Source organism: Amia ocellicauda, chromosome 20 (genome assembly GCF_036373705.1).
Source record: "Amia ocellicauda isolate fAmiCal2 chromosome 20, fAmiCal2.hap1, whole genome shotgun sequence".
In the NCBI taxonomy this organism is placed as follows: domain Eukaryota; kingdom Metazoa; phylum Chordata; class Actinopteri; order Amiiformes; family Amiidae; genus Amia; species Amia ocellicauda.
Window position 1 is genome coordinate 2,882,824 of NC_089869.1, and position 25,956 is coordinate 2,908,779.

Sequence of the window (25,956 nt, forward strand, 5' to 3'; positions counted from 1 at the left end):
AGTGCTTCTGTGGTAGAATAAATAAACTATAGTGAGAAATGTGCTCTTTGTCCACAAATTGTACTCCAATCTAATTGTGAACAAGGTACTTTACCTAGATTGCTCCAGTAAATGCCCAGCTGTATAAATGGGTACAAATGTAAAAATAATAACAATTGTAAGTCACCCTGAATAAGGGTGTCTGCTAAGAAATAGGGTAATAATAATAATCTTCAACAGGTTTGTTCCCGATTATTTGAGTGGTTACTTAATGCCACATAGCATAATACATATGTCTCAGATTAAATAGATTGTCCAATTGACAATATTTAACAATTAGCAAAATTGAATAGTCTGTAAACATGTTTGAGGAAGTAAGTAGGACTGAACCTCACCCAACTGCAAATCTTACTTTTCAAAAAACACTATGATTGAGATCTTTTTTCTTCAATGGTGTTGAACATACTTTTTTTTTCCACAGGCAGAGGTGAAAGTTTACATCATACTGAAATGTAAACTAGACAGTCAGGTAAAAACTGAATTGGAATTTTCATGCAAAGAATGTCCCCCCAAAATAGAACCAGGGGTACTTGAGAATGAATTTACCGTCTCTGCCAAGGCACCTGGTAAGTACAAACATGTCCTTTGATGAACTGTGGAAGTAAGAGGAACATGCATATTCTGGGTCCTTGTAAGGTTATATATACAATATATACAATAAATATATATATATACAGTGAGGGAAAAAAGTATTTGATCCCCTGCTGATTTTGTACGTTTGCCCACTGACAAAGAAATGATCAGTCTATAAATTAATGGTAGGTGTATTTTAACAGTGAGAGACAGAATAACAACTAAAAAATCCAGAAAAATGCATTTCAAAAAGTTATAAATTGATTTGCATGTTAATGAGGGAAATAAGTATTTGACCCCTTCGACTTAGTACTTGGTGGCCAGGTTTTAGCACACATCTCAGGAGGGATTTTGTCCCACTCCTCTTTGCAGATCCTCTCCAAGTCATTAAGGGTTCGAGGCTGAAGTTTGGCAACTCGAACCTTCAGCTCCCTCCACAGATTTTCTATGGGATTAAGGTCTGGAGACTGGCTAGGCCACTCCAGGACCTTAATGTGCTTCTTCTTGAGCCACTCCTTTGTTGCCTTGGCTGTGTGTTTTGGGTCATTGTCATGCTGGAATACCCATCCACGACCCATTTTCAATGCCCTGGCTGAGGGAAGGAGGTTCTCACCCAAGATTTGATGGTACATGGCCCCATCCATCGTCCCTTTGATGTGGTGCAGTTGTCCTGTCCCCTTAGCAGAAAAACACCCCCAAAGCATAATGTTTCCACCTCCATGTTTGACGGTGGGGATGGTGTTCTTGGGGTCATTCCTCCTCCAAACACGGAGAGTTGAGTTGATGCCAAAGAGCTCGATTTTGGTCTCATCTGACCACAACACTTTCACCCAGTTCTCCTCTGAATCATTCAGATGTTCATTGGCAAACTTCAGATGGGCCTGTACATGTGCTTTCTTGAGCAGGGGGACCTTGCAGGCGCTGCAGGATTTCAGTCCTTCACGGCGTAGTGTGTTACCAATTGTTTTCTTGGTGACTATGGTCCCAGCTGCCTTGAGATCATTAACAAGATCCTCCCATGTAGTTCTGGGCTGATTCCTCACCGTTCTCATGATCATTGAAACTCCATGAGGTGATATCTTGCATGGAGCCCCAGACCGAGGGAGACTGACAGTTATTTTGTGTTTCTTCCATTTGCGAATAATCGCACCAACTGTTGTCACCTTCTCACCAAGCTGCTTGGCGATGGTCTTGTAGCCCATTCCAGCCTTGTGTAGGTCTACAATCTTGTCCCTGACATCCTTGGACAGCTCTTTGGTCTTGGCCATTGTGGAGAGTTTGGAATCTGATTGATTGATTGCTTCTGTGGACAGGTATCTTTTATACAGGTAACGAGCTGAGATTAGGAGCATTCCCTTTAAGAGAGTGCTCCTAATCTCAGCTCGTTACCTGTATAAAAGACACCTGGGAGCCAGAAATCTTGCTGATTGATAGGGGATCAAATACTTATTTCCCTCATTAACATGCAAATCAATTTATAACTTTTTTGAAATGCGTTTTTCTGGATTTTTTATTTGTTATTCTGTCTCTCACTGTTAAAATACACCTACCATTAAAATTATAGACTGATCATTTCTTTGTCAGTGGACAAATGTACAAAATCAGCAGGGGATCAAATACTTTTTTCCCTCACTGTATATACACTCACCTAAAGGATTATTAGGAACACCATACTAATACTGTGTTTGACCCCCTTTCGCCTTCAGAACTGCCTTAATTCTACGTGGCATTGATTCAACAAGGTGCTGAAAGCATTCTTTAGAAATGTTGGCCCATATTGATAGGATAGCATCTTGCAGTTGATGGAGATTTGTGGGATGCACATCCAGGGCACGAAGCTCCCGTTCCACCACATCCCAAAGATGCTGTATTGGGTTGAGATCTGGTGACTGTGGGGGCCAGTTTAGTACAGTGAACTCATTGTCATGTTCAAGAAACCAATTTGAAATGATTGGACCTTTGTGACATGGTGCATTATCCTGCTGGAAGTAGCCATCAGAGGATGGGTACATGGTGGTCATAAAGGGATGGACATGGTCAGAAACAATGCTCAGGTAGGCCGTGGCATTTAAACGATGCCCAATTGGCACTAAGGGGCCTAAAGTGTGCCAAGAAAACATCCCCCACACCATTACACCACCACCACCAGCCTGCACAGTGCTAACAAGGCATGATGGATCCATGTTCTCATTCTGTTTACGCCAAATTCTGACTCTACCATCTGAATGTCTCAATAGAAATCGAGACTCATCAGACCAGGCAACATTTTTCCAGTCTTCAACTGTCCAATTTTGGTGAGCTTGTGCAAATTGTAGCCTCTTTTTCCTATTTGTAGTGGAGATGAGTGGTACCCGGTGGGGTCTTCTGCTGTTGTAGCCCATCCGCCTCAAGGTTGTACGTGTTGTGGCTTCACAAATGCTTTGCTGCATACCTCGGTTGTAACGAGTGGTTATTTCAGTCAAAGTTGCTCTTCTATCAGCTTGAATCAGTCGGCCCATTCTCCTCTGACCTCTAGCATCGACAAGGCATTTTCGCCCACAGGACTGCCGCATACTGGATGTTTTTCCCTTTTCACACCATTCTTTGTAAACCCTAGAAATGGTTGTGCGTGAAAATCCCAGTAACTGAGCAGATTGTGAAATACTCAGACCGGCCCGTCTGGCACCAACAACCATGCCACGCTCAAAATTGCTTAAATCACCTTTCTTTCCCATTCAGACATTCAGTTTGGAGTTCAGGAGATTGTCTTGACCAGGACCACACCCCTAAATGCATTGAAGCAACTGCCATGTGATTGGTTGGTCAGATAATTGCATTAATGAGAAATTGAACAGGTGTTCCTAATAATTCTTTAGGTGAGTGTATATATATATATATATATATATATATATATATATATATAGCACATTGATCACATAGTGCGCTTCCCAGAATATTGCTTAGTATATTATCAGTTTGCATGAATCCAAATTAATAATCATTTAATGTGTATTTTGATCGGTGAAGGTGAAATCTAGGTATGCAGCACAATAATTACAACAAGGGATTCTTACTCAATATTCAAATCCTTCACAAATGTGTTGTTTTTGCTAACATTTAACCATTAATATTGAAATGTTTCCATTGATTGGCTGTTTGACCTTGACCAAAGAAAAAGCCCTATTTGCAATGACATTTACAGTGACTTTCAAAAGTATTCCTTGGACTTTTCCACATGTCATTGTGGGAAAAAATTAAATGAAATCATGCAATCAGAATGGATTTAATCAGTTTTTTCCACTGATCAACACAGAAAATTACCGTAATGTCAAAGTGAAAAATACGATCTACAAATTGTTCTAAATTAATTACAAATACAAAACAGAGGCACCTTTGGCAGCAATTACAGCCATGAGTGTGGATAAGTCTTTACCAGCTTTGCACATCTGGACACAGCAAATTTTGCAAATTTTTCTTTGCAATACTGCTCAAGCTCCATCAAGTTGGATGGGGACCTTTGGTGAACAGCAATTTTCAACTCTTTCCACGTATTCTCAATTGGATTGAGGTCCGGGCTTTGACTGGGCCACTCCAGGACATTGACCTTTTTGTTTTTGAATCTTCTCCCAAGTCCCAGGTCGAGTGCAGACTTCAGCAGGTTTTCTTCCAGGATTTCTCTGTACTTTGCTGCATCCATTTTGCCCTCTATCTTTACATGGTTTCCAGGCCCTGATGCAGAGAAGCATCACCATAGCATGATGCTGCCACCACCATGCTTCACAGTAGGGATGGTGTTCTCAGGATGATGTGTGGTGTTAAGCTTGTGCCAAATGTAGTGCTTAGAATTGATGCCAAAGAGCTCTATTTTGGTCTCATCAGATCGTAGAATCTTCCTCCACTTGGTCTCAGAGTCTCCCACATGCCTTCTGGCAAACTCTAGCCAAGATTTGATGAGGGGATTTTTATAAACTAAGGCTTTCCTTTTGTGACTGTCCCATAAAGGCCACTTTTGTGAAGCACCCAGGCTATTGTTGCAGTATGCACAGTGTCTCCCAGCTCAGCTATGGAAGACTAATTCCTTTAGAGTTGCCATAGGCCTCTTAGTGGCCTCCCTGACTAGTGCCCTTCTCCCCCGGATACTCAGTTTTTGAGGATGGCCTGATATTGGCAGATTCACAGTTGTGCCATATTCTCTAAATTTCTTTATAATGGACTTTACTGTGCTCCGGGGGATATTCAATGTCTTGGAAATGTTCTTACATTTTACCCCTGATTGGTGCGTTTGAAGAACCTTATTCCGGATTTGCATTGAATGTTCCTTCGTCTTCATGATGTAGTTTTTGTTAGGAATTGTACTAACCAACTGTAGGACCCCCCAGAGACAGGTGTATTTAACCTGAAATCATATGACACACATTAATTGAATAGAGGTGGACTCCATTCAACTAATTATGTGACTTCTAAAGACAATTGGATTCACCACAGCTCAGTCAGGTGTGTCATAGCAAAGGGGGTGATTACTTTTGCATTTCAATTATTTTCTGTTTTGTGTTTGTAATTCATTTATAACAATTTGCAGATTTTTCACTTTGATATTATGGATATTATGATCATGTTAGAAACCATTCATTGATTAACTTTTCTTGGTAGAAATGCCTTCTGGATCAGTCTTGGTGACTCTATACAGTGGGGATATGACAGTCTGCTCAGTGCCTGTAACTTACATCACTGGCATGGAGGACATCAGAAACTACCTTGAAAATGCCACCAACCCAATAGAGTTCATGTGTCAGGTAAGAAGATAGACAAGCTCTATTAGTTTAAGAGGGTGCATTTCACTGCTTAAATACACTGTTGTGTGGAGTCACATGGTAGAGATCTACCTTTTTCTAATCCTAATCCTGCTGAGTTCGCTAGTTGTGTCATTAAATCTTTACTGTGACTAGGCAACCTCTCATGCTCAACAATATTAGATCCCCCTGTTCAGTTGGCTGGTTTGAAATAGACAGTAATGGAGGCCATTTAAGTCCAACCACAACCAAGTTATCTATACCAACCACATATCTATATCTATATCTATATCTATAATAAGAATGAGAATTTGTCTACTTGAGGTAGACATATTATAAAATGATGATACAGTAAAGCAATGCCTCAGAAGTAAACATTAAAATAAACAAAAATGTTTAAATGCTAATCAAGGATGGTAATTATTTATTTAGAATTGTCAACAAGACATTCTAGTATCTGGAAATGGACTAAAATGTATACAAAAAAATAATAATATTAAAAGTGAATTATAGTGAATAATGTTTATGTACCTATTTTTATACCTAATTTTGACATTCTATCATTCTGTTTCTAGGCTTTTAAAATCACCACAAACAGTATAGAGTCATTGGACCGCTTATTGACGGAGTCACTGAAGAATAATATGCCTACAACTGGTCTTCATCTCTTTGGAATCAACCAAATTGAACAAGAAAATATGTCAGCATGTGGGTAACTTTTCTTAAAAATGCCTTGGTATCTTTAGATAAATATATGTTCCACCAGCTTCTAAATTAAGCAGGGTATAAAATGCCCCAGTATATATACATATTTAGTAATTTCTTCTATAGTAGGGGATATATTATTATTATTATTTGTATTTCTTGGCAGACGCCCTTATCCAGGGCAACTTACAACATCAGTGCAAAACAAAGTGCAAAAATACAGTACCAATAAAGGCATCAATCATTACAAATTCAATTTACATAAAACATAACAATTCAAAATATAATACATTTTACAACTTACAATTTACAATTTACACAGGCAAGTACTGTAAGTGAGGTCCTACAACCTAAGTTGCTAAGCTAAGTGCTGTCAAGATGTAGGGTCACAGTCAAGGGCTACGGGAAAGGGAGCAAGGAGGAAACAATCAAAAACGCAAGAAGCAAAATAACAATCTGTGAAGTGCTATCTAATGGGGGTAAAAGGACTAATATTATAAGTGCGTGTGCGAACCGTGGCAGAGAGAATACCAGACGAGCCGCAGAGTTCTGGATGAGCTGGAGCGGGCGGATAGTAGTTCCAGGCAGGCTGGGCAGGAGGGAGTTGCAGTAGTCCAGGCGGGAGAGGACCAGTGACTGGACGAGCAGATGAGTCGAGTTGAGGTGAGGAAGGGATGGATTCGGCGTATGTTGCTCAGGGAGAATCTACAGGTGCGTGTCAGCGTGGTGATGTGCTGGGTGTAGGAGAGCGCAGGATCGAGATTTTTTGCAGAAGAAGAAGGGGAGAGTGTGGTGGATTCCATGGGGATCGAGATGGGGAGGTCAGCAGAAGGTGAGGAAGAGTGGGGGAAAAACAGGAGATCCAATTTGGAGAGGTTGAGCTTGGTGTGAGTGCATCCAGGCGGAGATAGCAGACAAGCAGGAAGAGATGCGAGAGGGAATGAGAGGGTCAGAAGAGGGAAAAGACAGGAAGATCTGGGCATCATCAGCATAGAAGTGGTAGGAGAAACCATGGGATGCGATGAGGGGGCCAAGGGAGCGAGTGTAGAGAGAGAACAGGAGCGGGCCCAGGATAGAGCCTTGGGGTACGCCTGTGAGTTGAAGTTGGGGGGTGGATGAGGAACCTCGCCATGTTGCTTGGTAAGACCGGTCACTGAGGTAGGAGGAGAACCAGGTGAGAGCAGTCCCAGAGATTCCAAGGTCAGAGAGGTAGGAGAGGAGGATGGAGTGATCGATGGTGTCAAATGCTGCGGAGAGATCAAGGAGGATGAGGACTGAGGAGAGGGAGGCCGCCCGAGCACAGCTGAGGGAGTCAGTGACTGCCAGGAGAGCCGTCTCAGTGGAGTGAGCTGTGTGGAAGCCGGATTGCAGAGGATCAAGGAGTGAGTGATGGGACAGAAAGTCAGAGAGCTGACGGTAGACCGCCTGCTCGAGAGTCTTTCAGAGGAAGGGGAGTAGGGAGACAGGGCGATAATTCTAAGGAGATGTGGCGTCAAGGGTTGGTTTCTTGAGGAGTGGGATGACAGCAGCTTGTTTAAATGCAGAGGGGAATCAGCCAGAGAGGAGTGAGGAGTTGAGGAGGGAGGAGATGAAGGGGAGAAGATCAGGAGCGGTCGCTTGGAGGAGGCGAGAAGGGAGAGGGTCCAGGGCACGTTGAATTTTTGTGACGTAGGAGGAGAGCGGAAACTTCAGCATCTGAGAGAGGCGAAAATGAAGAAAAGGGAGGTGGGAGGTTTGGGTGTGATGGGAGAGGAGGGGGGACTGTTGAAGAGCCTGCGGATGTCTGCAATCTTGGAGGAGGAGAAGGAGGCGAAATCATCAGCAGTGAGAGATGAGGGAGGAGGAGGGGGAGGGGGGGCAAGGAGGGAGGAGAACGTGGAGAAGAGTTTGCGGGGGTTGTTGACAGTGGATACGAAGAGTATCGAAGACTTCTTGGCTGAGGTGAGTGAGGAGGAGAATGTAGATAGTAGAGAGCGGTAGACTTCGAGGGCAGCTGGGAGTTTGGTCCTTTTCCACTTCTGTTCGGTGGCACGCAGACTAGTTCAGGTTGAGCGCAGAACAGCACAGAGCCAAGGCTGAGGAGGGGAGGGACGGGCAGGATGAGACGTGAGAGGACAGAGAGAGTCAAGGTAGGAGGTGAGGAAGGAGAACAAGGAGGAGGTAGCACAGTTGACAGATGGGAGAAACAGTAAATGGAAGGTAAGAGAGTGAGGGCAGTGGAGGCAAGGGTGGAGGGGGAGACAGAGCAGAGATTACGGTGGAAGGTGACAGAGGGAGTGGGTGGAATGGGGAGGGAGGAGAGGGATAGGGAGAAGGTGATGAAGTGGTGGTCCGAGATGTCCAGGGATGTCACAGAGAGTGTTGAAGGGGAGCAGCCTCTAGAGAAGATGAGGTCTAGCTGGTGGCCAGCCCTGTGAGTGGGGGGAGATGGAGAGAGAGAGAAGTTAAAGGAGTGAAGAAGAGGAAGAAGTCTGGCACAGTGGTAAGGGTTGGAGAGGTGGATGTTGAAGTCTCCCAGGAGGATAGTAGGTGAGGACAGCGAGGGGAGAGAGGAGAGAAGAAAGTCGAGTTCATCCAGGAAGGAGGTGAGTGGACCAGGTGGACTCTAGAGAACTAGAAGGAAGAGGTGAGTGGGAGAGGTGATTTCCACTGCATGGAATTCAAAGCTGTGGGTCGAGATAGAGGAGAGAGGGGGGGACAGAGAAGAGGAGAGATGGGGAGAGCAGGAGCCCAGTTCTTCCTCTCCGCTCGGTAAGACGAGCAGAGTGGGACAGGACGAACAGAGAGGATAAGGCAGCAGGGGTGGTCCTAGCCTAGCCAGTCTCCAGACCTTAATCCCATAGAAAATCTGTGGAGGGAGCTGAAGGTTCGAGTTGCCAAACTTCAGCCTCAAACCCTTAATGACTTGGAGAGGATCTGCAAAGAGGAGTGGGACAAAATCCCTCCTGAGATGTGTGCAAACCTGGTGGCCAACTACAAGAAACGTCTGACCTCTGTGATTGCCAACAAGGGTTTTGCCACCAAGTACTAAGTCGAAGGCGTCAAATACTTATTTCCCTCATTAACATGCAAATCAATTTATAACTTTTTTGAAATGCGTGTTTCTGGATTTTTTTGTTGTTATTCTGTCTCTCACTGTTAAAATACACCTACCATTAAAATTATAGACTGATAATTTCTTTGTCAGTGGGCAAACGTACAAAATCAGCAGGGGATCAAATACTTTTTTCCCTCACTGTATATATAGGAGGGATCATGATGCGTACATCTGGCATCAGTCCAGACTGTGCCGTGCATTCAAGTCTGGACACATCCTGAATGCATACCTCCTTGGTAGGGCTTGGCTATATATCGAGTTTTTGCGATATATTCGATATATTAGTTTGTGCAAAATACAAAATGCTTGTATCGTGAGTATCGAGTTTTTGGAATGTGGGAGGAGTAACTGTCAATCAGTGTTTTTTTGCAGCTAATCATGCTTGTAAAGCATTTTTTATGCAACCAATCGCCTCCGAAGAGGAGGGAGCAAATGAGTCTTGGTGGGTTGCTATCATATTTGTGTTGATGTTAGTAAATTAGTAGTTTTGAGGTCTTTAATCAGGAAATGCAACTGCTTATAGTTGCATGTTTGTTTTACAATCTATATCGCTATACAACAGCTATATGATCCTTTTTTAAAAGCAATGGAAGCGAATGAACAAAGTAATAAAGTTACCTTGTGTTAATTCAACGTTTGAATTACACACTAAAAACGGAAGCGAATATAGAATTATATAAATAAGGGTTTCCAGATTACCCAATACTATCCATAATTACAGAATCCTTTCAGAATCAAACATAATGCTATTACGTTACTGCTGCTGTGTGTCCTACATTAATGTGTCCAGCACCTACTGCAGTGCTGAGTAGCCGTAATATCCTTGGTGATTTACGTAAGTAAGCTATTCATTTTATAGTTTTTAAAATATAAGCAATGGAATGTATGAAGTGCAGCTGACACTGATTATACATGGGCAGCTGCCGTGAAAATTAGGACTGCTTCCTTGGTTACACTTTACAATGATGGGCAACAGTTCTTAATGAACTGATGTATGATTAACAAAGGAATAACAAAGGCATACCTTACCTGTATTTTGTGGCTTAGGGACAGAAAAGCTGATGTTGTCAATTTGAATCTTTCCTGCTCAGCTAAGCTGTTAATAACGGAGCTAGTAGGAAGGCTAAACCCCAGTTGCTTTGAGTTTGATGATTTCTTCCAGAAACTTAGCTCCCAGTGCTGTCAGTGTTTTCTATTTTGTGATCCAGTGGTTCATATTTAATTGGTCTGTTTCAATTAATTGTATACAATTTACACTTTTATCTAGGTCTAAAACTGTTTTAAAACTGTAATTGAATTAAATTATTCAAACATCCCGTGCAAACTATCTTGATATAAAAAATCTTAACTCAGCAAGTAATTTGTTCATTTAAGTAATTTAAATAAAATTTCAACAAAAACCAAGGTCTGGAGTGTGAGACCCCGGGTTGGAGTTCAATCAATAACATTAATGATAACATTAATGTTTCCTCACTTGGATAGTTTGTATTTAGTGTTGAAAAATACGCTGGGTATATCAGAATGACTATAAAAACGATTTTGAAAAAAATAATTATTTTACCCTTTCTACTTCTCCAACAGACCAAAGAGAAGAGGAGTTGCCAACACTGCTTCACTTTGCTGCTAAGTATGGACTAAAGAAACTAACAACCAGCCTGTTGCAGTGTCCTGGTGCCTTGCAGGCCTACAGCGTGGCTAACAAATATGGGGACTATCCCAATAATATTGCTGAAAAGTATGGATTCCAAGACTTGCGGCAGTTCATGGATGAGTATGTGGTAAGTAACCAGACACATGTTGTACCGTCTAACCTTGGTATCAGATAGTCAGTCTTAATACTGATGCAGTTGTTTAAGCAGTTAATTGAGCAATGAATACTTGTTTACCTATAATTTATAGGTTTTAATAGGTTTATATTATTATGAAATGCTCATACATGCAATGTGAAATTTATAATGAACTTAATTATTGAGACAGTGGTAAATTATATTAATATCACAGGGGAGGTGAAGCGTATGCAATTTAAATAGTTTTGAGAAAGCAAAGGAAACCACAATATAATGTTAATTATGTATTGTATTTTCTGTATTCAGACAGCTTCTATGTTCTGACTTTAGTGCAGCTGTGGCATATAAGGTATCTGAAATGAAATAATTTGCAGCAAAGTGTAGTGTCAGAAACAGCATCAGGGACCAATTTTAAGGAAAAAGTGTGTGGAATAGGGGAATAGTGCAACTTTGAATGGAGTTTCTTCCAGAAATACCAATGGCTTAATTAGTTTGAGACAATTTTAGTTTGGGGATTTTATGAGACAATTTTTGAAACTATGTCCTGTTTTCTCAGACACTATGACTTGTGATGTCACCAGTTCAGTGTTGATATCTCGGTTTAGCAAGTTTCTTAGGTAGAAGTCTCACAAACAATATCTTACTTTGATGTGCATGTATAAATTGGTTAGTCGGTTGTTCATTAAATATGGTAGATTCCTCTAAAGTTGGTGTAGCATATTAACATACTTTGTAACATGAAAGCTGATGAGTAGCATTATTTCTATATCTATCTCCATTACTATTTGTCTTATCGATTAACTGCATTTAAAATGCATTACCCTTGCAGAGCAGAAGAAGGAAGCAGCAAATCAAAATGGGCAGAAACAAATATTTTCATGTACTGGAAGGGGTTAATTCGGATCAGTACATGTCAGTTGTGATGAAGAAAATCTAAGTAGTATTTAATGAGTAGACTAGTACTCAGGCGTTCTGCTGACAAGTTCAAAAATATATAATAAAAAGGACACGGGATCCTTTTCTTTAACATAACATCATCTTCACTTTATAACAGGTTATGACAAGTTTCAGTAGCATAATTACAAATGCTCCTACAGAATATGGCAATACAAAAGAAGTCAATACAATTATGTAAAGACCATTTCTAGGGCTATCCTGAAGTGTAAATTTGTACCTTCAAAGGTTTGGAACACATTACCGAATGAAGGTTTGAAGCTTCGTTGGTGGTAATTTGCATAATTTATCGATGAGGTCACATTTGCTACCTGTGTATAGATTTGAATGACAATCCTACTTATCAGTGTAATCGTATAGTTTCAAAATACATTGTTTAAATGTAATCTGGTTCAATGTCTGCTGACATGACAGTGGAAATTATGGGACTTTTTATGACGGTTTTGAACTTTATTTCCATCAATGTTTATTTAAGTATTGGGCAGTATACAAATATAATGTTTAATTTAGCTATGTGGGGCATCTGAAGTGTAGTTTAGTACTGTAACACTTGTGGGGGTTTCCAAGGAGGAGACCCAATCCATCATTCCGTGTGCAACAACACATTGTTTTATTTATTATTACTGCAGCACACACAGGTCTCAGGGACTGAACACACTGACACACTGACTCATTATTCCGCCTCCCTGTTACCTTTTATCCCCTCTCCCTATGCTCCTCCCCACCACAACACCTTCACCCCATTAATCCTTTATTGGGTGCAGTGGCACACTAAAGTATTCAAACATTGTCAATTTCTATTAACAAGAGAATGGAAAAATTGGATGTGATTGTCACGTGATGAACTTTCAAAGGTTTGTAAAAACCTCTGAAGGTCTGGAGACCGAACAAACTTTCGAACGTTCAAAGACAGTCATTACCAATTCTCAGTTTTTTCTGTGTTCTGTAAATTAGAAATCCATATCTAATTAAGCAAATAATCTTCTGATTTTAACAGATTAAAACTGATGTGTACCCTGTGTAGTCCACAACAAGGAATTACCTGTTAAGTGGGGGTTAATAGTCTAATATCCTCCCAACCTTCCTCACAGGAGACTGCAGATATGCTGAAATCTCATATTAAGGAAACCATCACACAAGGAGAGGATGAAGACATCTATGAGTCCATGTCCAAAGCTTCCACAGACATCCTGATGAAATACTCTCTGAACCCAGGGTGTGATGAGGACATCTATGAGTCAATGATGGAGCTGAACCCTGATTGTTTAGAGGACATATGTAGGTGCCTTCGTAAAACACATTATTTGCTAATAGGATCATAATGTTGCCTGATCAGTCTTTGTGTCAGTGGCGAGGAGCAGACAATGTAGGTATTCACAAAATTATACAAAAAAGAATGAGATGAGAAAGTAGTGCAATACAGACCAATAATCTTCAAATTTCAATAATCACTTTACTTGAACATTAAGGTAAGCAAATAAGTCTAATTTGCTTGGCTTTTTTGTTTTGCAATGTAGCATGAGGCATGTAGCAGAACACTGCATTTTACAACCTGGCTGTCATAGTCACATTCAACAGTTTTATTCCATTATGAGAAGACAAATAATGCAAGATACAGAAAGTCTATTATTTTATTTTAACTAAACATAGATCAGAACCATATATTAACTATTGTTACACAGTTGAAACTGAATTTTAAATGGAATACTCTCTTTGTTTCACCTTTAGATGAAGACATGGAAAAAGCAGTTCAACAAGCAAATACAGTCCCTGATCCTTTTGCAATGAATCCACAAGAGACCATGCTCCGTAAATTTTTAGAGGGTAAAAATTAAAAGCATTTTCTATCTACAGGAATAACATATTGAAGCTTACATATATTTAAATCTGGCTGGTGATATATATGTGTGTGGGTAGTTTATTTGTTAGTTAATTATAAATTATACCATCAGTTAATTACAACCACAACAACTCAGATGTGTGCAAGGGCTAGATTTTAGATTATTTGCAACAAAAAAATAAAAGGAAACATTTAAAATCAATATTTTGTACAAATATACAAACATGAATAAACTGCAAAAAATGATTACTAGAATTCATTATATTAAATATTTGCATGACTATATATTCATGAAAATATTGTACAGATCTGTAAGAGTACCAAATGTAATGATATTTTGACAGCATTTTTTAAAGTAAGTGTTCATTTCATAGCCATGAACCAGGCCCTATATGGTATTTCCTTTTATATTTATTAAGTCTTAAGAGAAGAAGCAAGATAATTCTTAACATACTGCATAAGAAAATTGTCAAAAGGGTAACTATAAATTTAAGAATTTCAAGTATGCAACCAAAACCGCTATAATGCATGACAAAAAACATCTATTAGAACCTTAAAGGTTTCATTAGGCAAAAACGGAAATTAATATTGATCACAATGTCGAACAGGGAAATCTGGGACTGAACAAAAACAGGCGTTAGATGAGGCAGCGGAGGAGTTGGAAGGACAGAGTGAACAGGAAGAAGAAGACCCCTACAAGCTGTGTTTGGAGGATGATGTGTATGATAGTGTGGAGCAGGGGGCCACTGGCCTGCCAGAGATATTCAGCCGTCCACCTGCACCCATACCTAGACCCCCCATCTGCAGTGAGCCAGAAGAAAGAGAAACTTACATTTCCAAAGGTCAGAGAAATGGCTAAGCAACTTCTAGCCCAAGAAACCTTACAATGTTACTGTTTAAGGGGGATTAACGGGAATGATTAAAGATATTCTGTGATTTATTATGACAAAGAAATTGGTTTCATTGTTTATTTTTAATTTAGATTTAGATTTAATGAATTTATATTTGTACCTTAGCCTGCTTATAAGTAGGCGGCAATACTGATTTTGTAGAAGATGCCTTCATTTTTAGTGCCTCATCAAATGGCAATGACTTGTGTGTTTTTGTTTTTTATATATAGTATTTTCTGAAAAGCAAACAACAAAGCCTGAGAATATTTATATTCGAGGAACACCAGTCCAAGGTAAGGTTCTGAGGGTCGTATTTTTCTATCTGAACAAAATCTTGTCTGCCACAACCAAACCACAAGCTTACAGCAAAGTTCAGAAATGTGGTGTATTCGCTGGGAAGACCTTACACGTGAATTTGTGATGAAAGTGACATTAGACTCTCTGGATACCTGGTGGTATTTCTGCCAGAGAAACTTTGTTTATCCATTTTTGGTTGGTAAAACTAAATCTTGACTCTCAGTCATTTCATTTTTTGAAGGTAATATTATCTTTCCACATATTAGTTCTTGCTGAAAATCAAAGGGATTTTGAAGTAGTAGATTTCTGAATAGATAAAGCAAATGTATAATTTTTTAGCACAACTGGACAGAAAATTAATTTTCATTTTTTTTTATAACTTAAGCAGGAATTCCATATTGTTTATCTTGTTTCTGACTCCATCTCTGCACTTCATATTGGTATAGTGAGACCAGTCAGGGATAGGCCTTCTACAACCACCTATGACCCATTTGCTGGGATGAAGACCCCAGGTCAGAGGCAGCTGATTTCGCTGCAGGAGAAGGTGAAGTTAGGTGTCATCACTGTGGAAGAAGCTGTCGACGAGTTCAGGGATTGGCAGTCTAACCAAAAGAGCAGGTCTGAATCCTTACGGTTCCAGCAGGTACTGTAGTCTTCCAATTGGTGTCAGTTTATGTGGGTTTAATATGTATAGAAAATTTGGATCTTTGAAAATCACACCCTGTGTCTTCCTCTGATTGCGTTCCATTGCTAAATTCTGTTTAATGAGGCACATTGCCTTTGAAGAGCCCTATCTTCATTCATCAGTTACGAACAAACAGCCTCTTTCTAAAACCACAGTTTGTGAGCATTTTGATCATCCTGAAGTTAACTGTCATAATTGAGAAAGTTTACCTGAGTGTTGTTCCACAATAGTGTTGTTCTTATACATTAACATGTACAACCAGATCACCATATTAGGACACAATTTGTCTTTTCATAGTGTAAAAAACAATTTACAAATGGAAAAACTGATGGTATCAAATGTCATTTTTGGGGTTGATTTTTAAATGTGAGGGACAATGAAAACGGAACTACGCAGCTATTATGTCTTTGATTTCATACATTTTCTATACAAGTAGAACAAGAAGTGATAGTTATGTATTGCTGTGCACCAATGGGCCAAATGCTCTCAGTTCTTCATTTAACATATTTTGAAATGTAAAACAATCATGGCTTTCAATGATGTATACATTATGACATGCAAACTGGTTTTCTTATATTTTGTTTCTCATGTTTGTATATTATTATTTTTATTATTATTAATAGTAATAGTGGTAGTAGTAGTTCTAGTTGTAGTAGTAGTAATTGCTAGTATTATAACTTTACAAATTGTTAATTGCTAATTGCTTTCTTCACACACTGGGTATCACAAAGCTATAGCATTGTAAGGAGGATGGCTGCATATTTCTGACAGCACTTCTGAGGAGCCCCTCTTGAAAAATATTTAAAAATATTTAAAGTGAGACATTTAATGCTTGTAAGGCTAGCTTTTAGAGTGTGACAGTTTGATGTTGAGAACTTTAATTGCAGGAAAATCTGAAGAAGTTAAGAGACAGCATTACCAGACGCCAAAAAGAGAAAAACAAGACCGGTAAGAATGAAAAATGGAATACTAGTGTGAACTAATAGGACTGCAAACTGGTTTTAAGCAGATGGCTTTGTTACGCTGACAGATTGCTTCAGGCTTGTGAAATCCTAAGAATTAAAAAATAATATTGTTACCCAGTTGTTGCTTTTCCATGACATACCTAAGATGTGTTAGAATGTAACTTGGGGAAAGTTCAATAAAGATCCTGTTTGATCCAGATTCATCTTTCAGTTATAAAAACGAGTGAAGTCATATTATGCTTTTGACAAGTAATTTTGGCTGCTGAATATTTTGAGATACCTATTTAGACGTTTTGCAGAGGATTTGACACCAGCATTAATACATGATATGCATACATTTGTTAAAAGAATGTTTTTGTTTGAATCAGCAATGCTTTGTTTCTCTTTTCAGAACTAGAGATCACTGCCCCTTATCTTCCTAATCAGAAGGCACCGGTAACTTTGGAGTGTGCTGTTTATGAGCCCAGCCCACGAATGGTAGCTGTCCCACCTTCACCAAATAGACCAATTCATAGGGGCAACTGGCAAACTGGAAGCACCACCAGTACATCAAGTACGTATGCAAAGGCAGCTCTACATTCTACAATAACAAAGTAGGAGGGCTCTTACGGTATCTGGCATATAAAATTAACAAACCTAAAAACAGTTATAGATAATAATGATTACAAATTATTTTTAGAATGACTTTGGATATTAGTTTAAACTAATAATGCTAAATATATATTTTTAAAGAAAATACATAAAAACACCAATTTATTAGACTTTTTCATAAGAAATTCCAGTTTTAGCCATCTTATTCTGCATGTAATTGTGACCTCTAGTGGCCAATAAAGGTTTATCACACTTGTGCCTACGTGTACAAACACTGTCTGCAGTCATGCAAATGGTGAACTTCCTGTTTAACAGAAGCATAATGTAACTGACTTACAAGAAGGAGGTTGTGAGATTAAATCCCCAACAGGTACAGGAAGTTCAGTACTACAGGCACAGTAATTATATCTCTGAGCCATTACTTCTCAGGGACTTGCACAATGTCATTGTATATATGTGCAGTAACAGTGTCAAGCATTTTATATATAACATTATACATTCATGTTTTGTAACACCTTCTTTAACATTGATCTCTTCTGATGTGACCAGGTAATGGCAGCAACAGATCAAGCACACGTAGTAACCTCAGCTTCAGCAGTGGAGCAGAAGGGGACAATGAGGTTAGAAACCAAGAAGAGAACCTAACTATATATAGTTTTGCTGTGTAATACCGAACACTGTCACTGTACTTGTGGTTCTCATGAAATAGATACATTTTTCAAATTCAATATCTTTCTTTGTTATATAAATGCAAGTTATTTTTATTTTAGAATTATTATCTTATTGTTTATGGTGTATGCTTTAGTTAACTGCACACATCTGTTTTTCCATTTTCATTATTTCACAAAATTAAAGGTATACTGTGACAAATGAAGGAATCATAATGAGTTGATTTAAAACCATGGCAAGAGTCATTAACAATGAGAGGGAAATGTGGGAGTGATATTTTTTGGTCTGTGTAAGGCTTATTAATGAGATTTTCTGAAAGTTCAGAAAAAATTGAAAAATTGAAAAAGTGATCATATTTGAAATGTTCTGTTTTTTTAGAAAATGGAAAAAAAATGAGTTTTGGATAAACATTCATATTTAAAGCCGTGTCCCATTTGTAGACAGTCTGCAGCGTCCTCCCCCGCTGCTGTGTTATAGCCTGTTTCTGAGCTTTTTATTTCTCAGAAAGACATAGTTCTCACACTTCAGCCACTGTTCCGTTTCTCATTATTTCAGTAGAAGTGAAAACATTGAACAAATATAAATTGCACACCACATACTGAAGTTTCTATTTCTTACAGAGAAGTAAAAAATGTAAATATTAATGTTTATCCAAAATTCTATTTTTTCAATTTTCTAAAAAAGCGGAAAATTGAAAATATGATTTTTCCTATTTTCCAATTTTTAGAAACTTTCAAAAATGTAATTGATAAGCATTACACTGACCTTCTTTGGCATTAGTATCTATCTGTCTGCAATAGTTAAAACAATAACCAGGCTTCAGGCAGTTTATTTTCTTTCTGTTTTTAGACCCATACCTTGAGTATCTCTCATCTTAAATATCAAAATTTACTGAAATACACTGCTGCCCTCTGCTGCTCTAATATAGCTGTATTTGTTCTAAACAGTTTTTGAGTGTGGCCAATAAATAATCATCATCATCATCTTCATAAGTAGAAAATATATATTTACTAATTTGTGTCATCATTTTGGCATATTTTTAAATTATAAATTACATTAGAACGTCTTATACCAAACCAGGTAATGTGCATTCGTCCTTGTACACATGCAGTTAATAATGAATTTATAGTATGACCATCTGCAATAAACTTCTACAATAACATACTATTTTTTAGCTAATTGTATAAACATAAACAGTAATTTACATTTAATAAATGTTATATTGTGGCTCAAAGCTTTTTTTGGAACAAGGGAGAATGCAATTTATTTTCAAGGTCTTGCAGCTGAGTTTCAGAACTCATTTTTCATGTTCTGGAGTATAGTGTAGTGTTCAATTCTTTCTTGAATACCAGCTATATTCCATCATATGTCTTTGTTTCTATTATGTTATCTGTAGGACAACTCAGAGTGTTACCCTGGCCCCAGTCCACAACGTGTGATAGAGGGAGCTCCGGGACTGCCCCCCCCCCGAATTCCACCACGACCCTCCAACAGGTAAAGCATACAAATAGAGACCCATTAAATACTTTCATTAACACTTGTGAATTTTGTCAATAATGTTGAGAGCTTCAGAGTAATGATAATGAAAGCTCTTTGCTCTGTCATTGCTTCAGTGTAGTTTACTATCAGAATAGATCAACACAGCCCGAGCAGAATATACTTACATTTACTTACATGGGGTTGGAGCACCTTTATTGAAATGAGAATTTTAAAAAGATGTATATGTATTTTATAAATATAAATTTCTAGGTGCATGGTAAGTCTTTGCTATGATGTGTTATATAAACCGTTTATTTATTTGTGGCTCTAATGGAGTTTGAGAGGGGCATGTGTTATATGTATTATGCCAGCTATATTTTGTAAGCAGCTAACAGATGATGCTCAGTTCTGTAGGTGTATCAGACACCACCCTCAAAAGAAAAATGTTTGAGTAAATGAGTGCCAATTATTTCATTACAATAAAGAATTGTAATAAATTGATATACCTAAATATTTCATGTACAGGCCTCAAGATCGCTACATTCCTGAGCTCTACAATCCATGTCTGCCGGCTACAGTCCCCCAGTCGCTGATCCATCAACAGAGCCCAGCTCCACCAATCAGAGCTGCCCATCAAAACAGACCACATCCACCTATCATATCTTCCCGTCAGTACAGCCCACCTCCACCAATCAGATCTTCCCGTCAGTACAGCCCACCTCCACCAATCAGATCTTCCCGTCAGTACAGCCCACCTCCACCAATCAGACCCGCCCGTCAACACAGCCCACCTCCACCTGTCCCGCCTGCTCGTCAATACAGCCCACCTCCACCAATCAGACCTGCCCGTCAACACAGCCCACCTCCACCTGTCCCACCTGCTCGTGAGTACAGTCCACCTCCACCTATCCCACGGCGAACACGGTAATTCATCCCATCCCTGATTTCCTCTGGGACAAACTAAAAGGTCTCCAAATGTCCTCTTGTCATCTTTGCCTGAGGTCTGAAAACCCAGAGTGCAGCAAAGTGTATAGATTCAGAGTTTACAAATGTTTTCTACAGAATGGATTGAACATTAAGTTTTTGTCAGTTGTTTATATATATATATGTGTGTGTGTGTTTACAATCTAAATAATTTACTATTGAAATTTTAACAGTATATTGGAGGGATCTAATTGCTAGTGTACCTAAATTAAAAAATATTTAAATTATACATTTAATTAATTGCTGATTTGCATGTTTTTATATGTAACTATGATTGGAATTGTAAATGTTCTTCCAATCTGTTTGGTACCCAATAACCTGTTGCACTGGTACATATTCATTGAGCTTAATCAAGAAAAGATATATATTTTTTTTATCTAAGATTAATTAAACACATTTAATTTGCTTGTCTTAAAGCCTGACAAAGCTGAGGTTCAGTAACGTTTCTCATAATATGGAATTTGAGACATTCCTAATACTTTAAATTGTTTGGAGAGTTTTGTAAAAATGTAAATGTATCATATATAAAAACATAATTCCTGTGTTATGCACCATATTTTATATTTTAAATTTTGAAAAGTATTACTGTATTTTTAAAATTACTCTTTGTAATAATATGTTTAATTTCATCCCCAGAGTATTATTAGAATTTACAGTCCCATAATATTTAATATTCATAGTATAGTATAGTACACTCTGATAAAGTTTTACTGTAGTGGTGCATGGTAAAACCACAGTAAGGTGCTGAAATGCAAAGTGAAACATGAAAGTGAAAAACCACAGGGAAACTGCAAAATATCTGCAAATCTGTTGTGGTACATTTCCATTTAGGATAGTTCCTGTAAAAGTTCTAAAGCTGTCAGAATTACTATGGTTCATTGAAGTACAACATTTTGAATATGCTTATAAAGGCTTGTGTCTAAAAAGTAAAAAGAACACAATCTACAATATGTACAATATTTCACATCTCCAGGTGTAGAGATCAATTACATGTTTTAGCCTTATTAATATATGTTTTCAATCACTTGCATTACAGACAATCCAAAGCTGTATTATTCAAGAAAACTGAAAGTAGGGACACTGAAGGAAGGTGTAATTATTTCTTCTGTAACTAGTTATTTTCTGTAACTTAGAACAAATACTGTGTATATGTCTCTATTTACAAATTTAGACACATTGAACTTAAATATTTGTAGGTAAAGTTATGTTTGTCAAATGTTTATAGAACATTTTATTCCTTCATTAAAATTTCTAAACCAGAGTATTGTTGTTCATTTAATTCTCAGCTGTTCCCTTTTATTATTTTTGGTTTCCATTAGCAAACTAAGGCTTGCTAATAGTTTTGTCCCCAATTATAATACAGTGGCTCTCAAAAGTATTCACCCCCCTTGGACTTTTCCACATTTCATTGTGTTACAACATAAAATCAAAAAAATATAATCTGCAAATTGTTCGAAATGAATACAAATACAAAACAAAAAATAATTGAATGCATAAGTAATCACCCCCTTCAGTCAATATTTGTGGATGTGGATAAGTCTCCACCAGCTTTGCACATCTGGACACAGCAATGTTTACCCAATTCTTCTTTGCAAAATTGCTCAAGCTCAATCAAGTTGGATGGGGACCTTTGGTGAACAGCAATTTTCAACTCTTTCCACATATTCGCACTGTATACCACTTCAGAATAAGCCCTGGGGAATGTTGCTTGTCCTCCAGATGCAACCATTTGTGATTTGACTGTTTTGATTCAAATCATAAATTACAGGTTTTGATGGGCCTCTGATAGTAAAAGGTGAGCTTACATTTGTTAGGATAGGCTTCAGTGTTATAAGTTGAAAAAGTTATGTATATGTGGGTAGTGTATGGGAAAATGACATATGCCCTTGAGAGTTCTGGTCCCAGGAGGTATGTGGCACTTCATATTGACAATTCCCTTATTGTCACAGCTGGAATTCTGAGTATATTTTAATTACAATCAGATTTTTAAGTTACAACAATTACCTGCTTGCTGCTTGCATTGAAGTGAAAGCTGAACTTTCCTCATCTGAGATCTAATAGCAATTGTGGCTGTGTATATAATCAAGAACAGCCCAGGAGGGTTCATTATAAAAATTGAAAATGGAAGTATTTAAAGTGACTTTAATTTATTTTAACAGGCATTGATTAATATGATGAAAACCTCAGACCGTTTAATGTCCTTTCAATATCTGCAGTCAATGTCCACACCCAGGGAATGTATCATTCTTTCAATTTAACAGTACAGACACTGTGATACATTGATGTCCTCCCTTGCACAGTGTCACTCGAGTGATAGCTGTACACATGCACAAGTTTCATTGTAACAGTGTTAAGCTGCCAGTAAACTGAAACAAAACAAAGGTTGTAGATAAGTACATGTTAATAATAATTTGTTCACTCACCAGATTTGTTTAATGTATTGCATGTTGTTAAGTTGCTGATCTTAAACAATAAAATGTGATTTATTTTTGTTGTAGTTTTTTCTAGGGATTTTTGTTTTGTGACACTTTTTTTCAGTTGTTTTCTGTAAAACATTGCATTTTTACTTGCCTTTGTTTTCTTTTCTAAACATTTTATTTTGTGTGTTTGTTTACACTTTCTACATGTTAAAACAATCTTAAACTAGGATAGGAGTATTGTATATAAGATATAGTATAGTGTATATATATATATATATATATATATATATTGCTGTCCTTCTGTGATTGGTGGTTTTACAATTCAGCGGGAAAGAGGGGGTATAAAGTGAATGAGCAGGACTGGGAAAAGCGGGAGTGGTTTTTCTGTTTCTCTTTGTAGAGAGGCTGGTGTTACACATCATTCTTGTTTTCGCAATCTTTCCTTTAAATAAACACCAAGGTTCCTAAATCGAGTCTTTTTCTGTGTCCAACATTGGGGAAAGCAAACTGCTAGTTTCTAACCATATTCCGGCTATCTACGAGACTCACACAACGACCTGCCTCGGATAAGCCAGGGAATAAGCCAGCTGAAATGGAGGGGCAGGCGGTAACAATATATATAGTGTCTATATACAGTACTGTGCAAAAGTTTTAGGCAGATGTGAAAAAATGTTGTCATGTAAGAATGCTTTCAAAAACAGACATGTTAAGAGATTATATTTATCAATTAACTAAATGCAAAGTGAGTGAACAGAAGAAACATCTAAATCAAATCCATATTTGGTGTGACCACCCTTTGCCTTCAAAACAGCATCAATTCTTCCACTTGCACACAGTTTTTGAAGGAACTCGGCAGGTAGGTTGGCCCAAACGTCGTGAAAAACTAACCAAAGTTCTTCTGTGGATTTAGGCAGCCTCAGTTGCTTCTCTCTCTTCATGTAATCCCATACTTGATAATGTTGAGATCAGGGCTCTGTGGGGGCCATATCATCATTTCCAGGACTCCCATGTTCTTTACACTGAAGATAGTTCTTAATGACTTTCGCTGCATGTCTGGGGTCATTGTCATAATACAGAATAAATTTGGGGCTAATCAGATGACTTCCTGATGGTATACTTCTCAGCATTGAGGAGACCATTAATTCTCACTAAATCCCCAACTCCATTTGTAGAAATGCAGCCCCAAACATGCAAGGAACCTCCACCATACTTCACTGTTGCCTGCAAACACTCATTCGTGTACCGCTCTCCAGCCCTTCAGTGAACAAACTGCCTTCTGCTACAGCCAAATATTTCAAATTTTGACTCATCAGTCCAGAACACCTGCTGCTATTTTTCTGCACCCCAGTTCCTGTGTTTTCGTGCATAGTTGAGTCACTTAGTCTTGTTTCCACGTCGGAGGTATGGCTTTTTGTCCACATGTCTTCCATGAAGGCTCAGACTTCTCCGGACAGTAGATGGGTGTACCAGGTCCCACTGTTTTCTACCAATTCTGAGCTAATGGCATTGCTGGACATCTTTTGATTGCGAAAGGAAGTAATCATGATGTGTCTTTCATCTGCTGCAGTAAGTTTCCTTGGCCGACCACTGCATCTACGGTCCTCAACGTTGCCCGTTTCTTTATGCTTCTTCAAAAGAGCTTGGACAGCACATCTGGAAACCCCTGTCTGCCTTGAAATTTCTGCCTGGGAGAGACCTTGCTGACCTTGTGTCTTGTTGCTGTGCTCATTCTTGCCATGTGTATGACTTTTGACAGTAAACCTTGTTAGCTGAGTTTGTCTGTTCCTCACCCAGTTTTATTCCTCCTACACAGCTTGTTTCTGTTTCAGTTAATGATTATGTTTCAACCTAGATATTGAATTGATGATCATTAGCACCTGATATAATTGTTTAATCATACACCTGACTATATGCCTACAAAATCCCTGACTTTGTGCAAGTGTACCTAGAAGAATTGATGCTGTTTTGAAGGCAAAGGGTGGTCACACCAAATATGGATTTGATTTAGATGTTTCTTCTGTTCACTCACTTTGCATTTAGTTAATTGATAAATATAATCTCTTAACATGTCTGTTTTTGAAAGTATTCTTACTTTTCACACCTGCCTAAAACTTTTGCACAGTACTGTACACATATACACTCACCTAAAGGATTATTAGGAACACCATACTAATACTGTGTTTGACCCCCTTTCGCCTTCAGAACTGCCTTAATTCTACATGGCATTGATTCAACAAGCTGAATGCTGAAAGCATTCTTTAGAAATGTTGGTCCATATTGATAGGATAGCATCTTGCAGTTGATGGAGATTTGTGGGATGCACATCCAGGGCACGAAGCTCCCGTTCCACCACATCCCAAAGATGCTCTATTGGGTTGAGATCTGGTGACTGTGGGGGCCAGTTTAGTACAGTGAACTCATTGTCATGTTCAAGAAACCAATTTGAAATGATTGGACCTTTGTGACATGGTGCATTATCCTGCTGGAAGTAGCCATCAGAGGATGGGTACATGGTGGTCATAAAGGGATGGACATGGTCAGAAACAATGCTCAGGTAGGCCGTGGCATTTAAACGATGCCCAATTGGCACTAAGGGGCCTAAAGTGTGCCAAGAAAACATCCCCCACACCATTACACCACCACCACCAGCCTGCACAGTGGTAACAAGGCATGATGGATCCATGTTCTCATTCTGTTTACGCCAAATTCTGACTCTACCATCTGAATGTCTCCACAGAAATCGAGACTCATCAGACCAGGCAACATTTTTCCAGTCTTCAACTGTCCAATTTTGGTGAGCTTGTGCAAATTGTAGCCTCTTTTTCCTATTTGTAGTGGAGATGAGTGGTACCCGGTGGGGTCTCCTGCTGTTGTAGCCCATCCGCCTCAAGGTTGTACGTGTTGTGGCTTCACAAATGCTTTGCTGCATACCTCGGTTGTAACGAGTGGTTATTTCAGTCAAAGTTACTCTTCAATCAGCTTGAATCAGTCGGCCCATTCTCCTCTGACCTCTAGCATCAACAAGGCATTTTCGCCCACAGGACTGCCGCATACTGGATGTTTTTCCCTTTTCCCACCATTCTTTGTAAACCCTAGAAATGGTTGTGTGTGAAAATCCCAGTAACTGAGCAGATTGTGAAATACTCAGAGCGGCCTGTCTGGCACCAACAACCATGCCACGCTCAAAATTGCTTAAATCACCTTTCTTTCCC

The 25,956-nt window shown here is 38.7% G+C and overlaps 1 protein-coding gene across 2 annotated transcripts in view; it reads left to right on the forward strand.

Annotated features, from left to right (window-relative positions):
- The window catches only part of pik3ap1 (phosphoinositide-3-kinase adaptor protein 1), a 40,877-nt gene extending 17,664 nt beyond the window's left edge, over positions 1–23,213 (forward strand). For both annotated transcript variants that reach the window (XM_066693088.1, XM_066693089.1), the window contains exons 4-17: positions 461–605; positions 5,242–5,384; positions 5,957–6,089; positions 10,765–10,961; positions 13,016–13,202; positions 13,653–13,748; positions 14,373–14,606; positions 14,885–14,947; positions 15,398–15,594; positions 16,524–16,584; positions 16,993–17,154; positions 17,742–17,812; positions 19,258–19,355; positions 19,866–23,213. In XM_066693088.1, the coding sequence (XP_066549185.1) occupies positions 461–605; positions 5,242–5,384; positions 5,957–6,089; positions 10,765–10,961; positions 13,016–13,202; positions 13,653–13,748; positions 14,373–14,606; positions 14,885–14,947; positions 15,398–15,594; positions 16,524–16,584; positions 16,993–17,154; positions 17,742–17,812; positions 19,258–19,355; positions 19,866–20,268 (2,190 nt within the window). In that variant the 3' untranslated portion in view covers positions 20,269–23,213. The remainder of the gene's footprint in view (positions 1–460; positions 606–5,241; positions 5,385–5,956; positions 6,090–10,764; positions 10,962–13,015; positions 13,203–13,652; positions 13,749–14,372; positions 14,607–14,884; positions 14,948–15,397; positions 15,595–16,523; positions 16,585–16,992; positions 17,155–17,741; positions 17,813–19,257; positions 19,356–19,865) is intronic.
- Positions 23,214–25,956: the final 2,743 nt, after the last annotated feature.